Source organism: Atta cephalotes (assembly GCF_000143395.1).
Source record: "Atta cephalotes unplaced genomic scaffold scaffold00859, whole genome shotgun sequence".
NCBI classification, from domain to species: Eukaryota; Metazoa; Arthropoda; class Insecta; order Hymenoptera; family Formicidae; genus Atta; species Atta cephalotes.
The window spans coordinates 998-3,681 of record NW_012130923.1 but is presented as its reverse complement, the minus strand read 5'-3'; the positions used below and the strand labels follow the sequence as shown (position 1 = coordinate 3,681).

Sequence of the window (2,684 nt, the reverse complement as noted above, 5' to 3'; positions counted from 1 at the left end):
CTCTATTAAAAAAACAGAATTTCCATCTTTTTTATAGTTAGATCTACAAGAATCTGCATATAATAGCGTTTTTCATTAGCAGAATTAATATGCATTCAGTGCACTTTAAAGCCGCTGTATAATCGACGTAAAAATGTATGGTTAATAAAAATATAGAGACGAGTTAAACTGCAAAATCCTCAATACATTTTATTATGTTATAAAATATACTTGAAAAATATATTTTAGGCATTTTTATCCTCTCAGATATCTCATTTTTACATTTAGATTAAAGTTGTATACAATGGCTTTAATGTACATTGAGTGCACACAAATTCTATCAATGAAACGCTATATAATATTCTATTAGTATTAAGAAAAAAAGTAATGAAAAAGTAACGACTTGTTACATTTTGAGTAACTGTAACGGTAACGAATTACTTTTGCAAATCAATAACGAGTAATGATAACGAGTTATTTTTTAGGAAAAAAAACAGTTATTTTTATGAGGTAACATTGCCAATTCTGAAGTTATAACTATATATTTAAAATTTGAGAAATATTATTATAAATCTAATGAACGAAAAAATTTGCGACATGTTTCAGGAATACTCATCAAGAATCAAATTTACAAGATTTCTCTACAAATTTGCTTCAAAATTCTCCATATTCTCACTTGTTACAAGGAGAAATCTCCCAGAATATAGCACGCGATGATAATGTTTCATTATATAAAACAAAAAATTTGATGTCTTTCGGAAACTACAGAGGATTTCATCAACAAGAACCTGTTAACCAAAATTCATTTGTCAAGAATTATCTTAATAGTTCTCCGCAATCCTCAGACAGACAAGAAATATTTTCTCAAGATATACCTATAAAAGATTATCGTGTTGTTCCATCGAGACAAATTTTCGAAGAAAATTGGTTTTTTAGAAATCCTCACAATAAATATTCAGAATCTTTGTTAGAAGACTATAGAAGGATGGAAGATTATAAAAGGGACGAAGAAGATCCTATGAGGAAAGTACTAGCGCATCACGCCGATAGAGATACAAAATCATCAGGGAAGTATCCAGGGGACATTTCTTCAAACGTCATGCAGTCAGAGAAATCTTTCTCTGAAGTTGAAAATATTTACCGACTTCGCCGGGAAGACGAGCAAAAAGATACAATCAAGGAATCTTCAAATTCTGCCAGCCAGCTTAGGTATTCTCCAGAAAGATATAGTCTCGTAGAATTTAGTCCATCAGAAGTTAAGCATGATCCTTATGAGGATTCGGATATCTTAAAATCAACTAAAAAATTCTTTGAAAATTGGGACACTAAGAATTCACGATCCTCGAATGTAGGACAGTTTAGGAATAATTTCTTAGAATTATATCCTGCAAGAAAGCAAGAAATTATAGTTAAAAATGATAATGAACAAATCAATTCTAATTCTCATAATTCTAAGTTTCCTCAGGATATAAATACATGGAAATCAGGAAAGGATGAAACATTGTTCGATTCTTTGATGAAAGCAAATACTAAATCTTTCGAAAATGAGGAAGATGATAAAGAATATTTTGAAGACGAGACTGAATACTTCATGGAGGACAAAGATATGAAAGATTATTTTGAAGATGAGACTGAACATAATACTATAAAAACTGGACAAAATAATATTAATCCTCATATATTTCCTCAGAATATTTGGAAAGGAATATTAAATGAAGAATTCGACGATTTAAATTTTATACGTGAAAACTCGCAAGAGATGGGACAATTGGGATTATATTCTGAAAAAAATAATAAATACTTCCAGGATAAGCAAAACGAGGATCTAATCTTTCGAGACAAAGCATACACCAGTACTGAAACCAGTACTGCCCGTACACCTGTGATTAATGCCTATAATGCTTATATACTTCCTCGCTATTTAAATATTGTAAATGATAAAAAGTATCCTACCAAATCAGAAACGCAGGAATTGTCAGAAGCAAAAAGTAATATACATGCAAATCCTGTAAAAGAAATGAATCACAAGTTCTTCGAAAATGAAGCTGTTGAAGACAATATAATGCGTATCAAAGATCTTATATTTCCTAAAAATATTTTCAATGTAGAGGAATACAATAATCCTGTTATCACCAAACAGAATAATGTAAAAAACAAGAACGAGGTTTTGACAGAACTTGATCCTGATATATTGGACGATATCGAAAATCCTCCAATAGAAACAACTGAATTGACACTAATGTAATTTTCTGTTAAATTTTTTTAGTGATAACAAATAGAGTTGATATTACATACAAATATATTAGATCTCAAAGAATTGAATTACTTTTTATTTAAGAATTTTTTAAGGATCAATTTTTGCTCATCAATAAAAACGTCGACAAAACAATAATTTTTTAATTGATTAAAAACAATAGCTCTAAAAAATACATAAAGATACAGTAAAAAATTTATGTTAAATTAACACATTTCACATATTCCAAACGATCTATCCAAATTTTTGTGTTAATTTAACATAAGATGAATATATTAAAAAGTAACACAAATATTATGTACAAAATTAACAAAAAAATTACAAAAAGCGTAATACTTTATCACAATTTAAAAACAAATTTTATGTTGAATTGACACATTTATAATGTTAATTGAAATTAGTTGCTATTTTTAATTTAGGCGATGCTTTTATGATATTTAATAATTTAACA

General features: G+C 28.3%; 1 protein-coding gene across 1 annotated transcript; it reads left to right on the top strand.

The window, feature by feature from the left end:
* Positions 1–585: 585 nt before the first annotated feature.
* On the top strand, positions 586–2,224 carry LOC105625316 (the record flags this gene model as incomplete). The annotated part of the gene is made up of 1 exon (XM_012206653.1): positions 586–2,224. A coding segment is annotated over one exon (1,639 nt), but the record flags the coding sequence as incomplete, so codon positions are not given.
* Between the last annotated feature and the right edge of the window lie 460 nt (positions 2,225–2,684).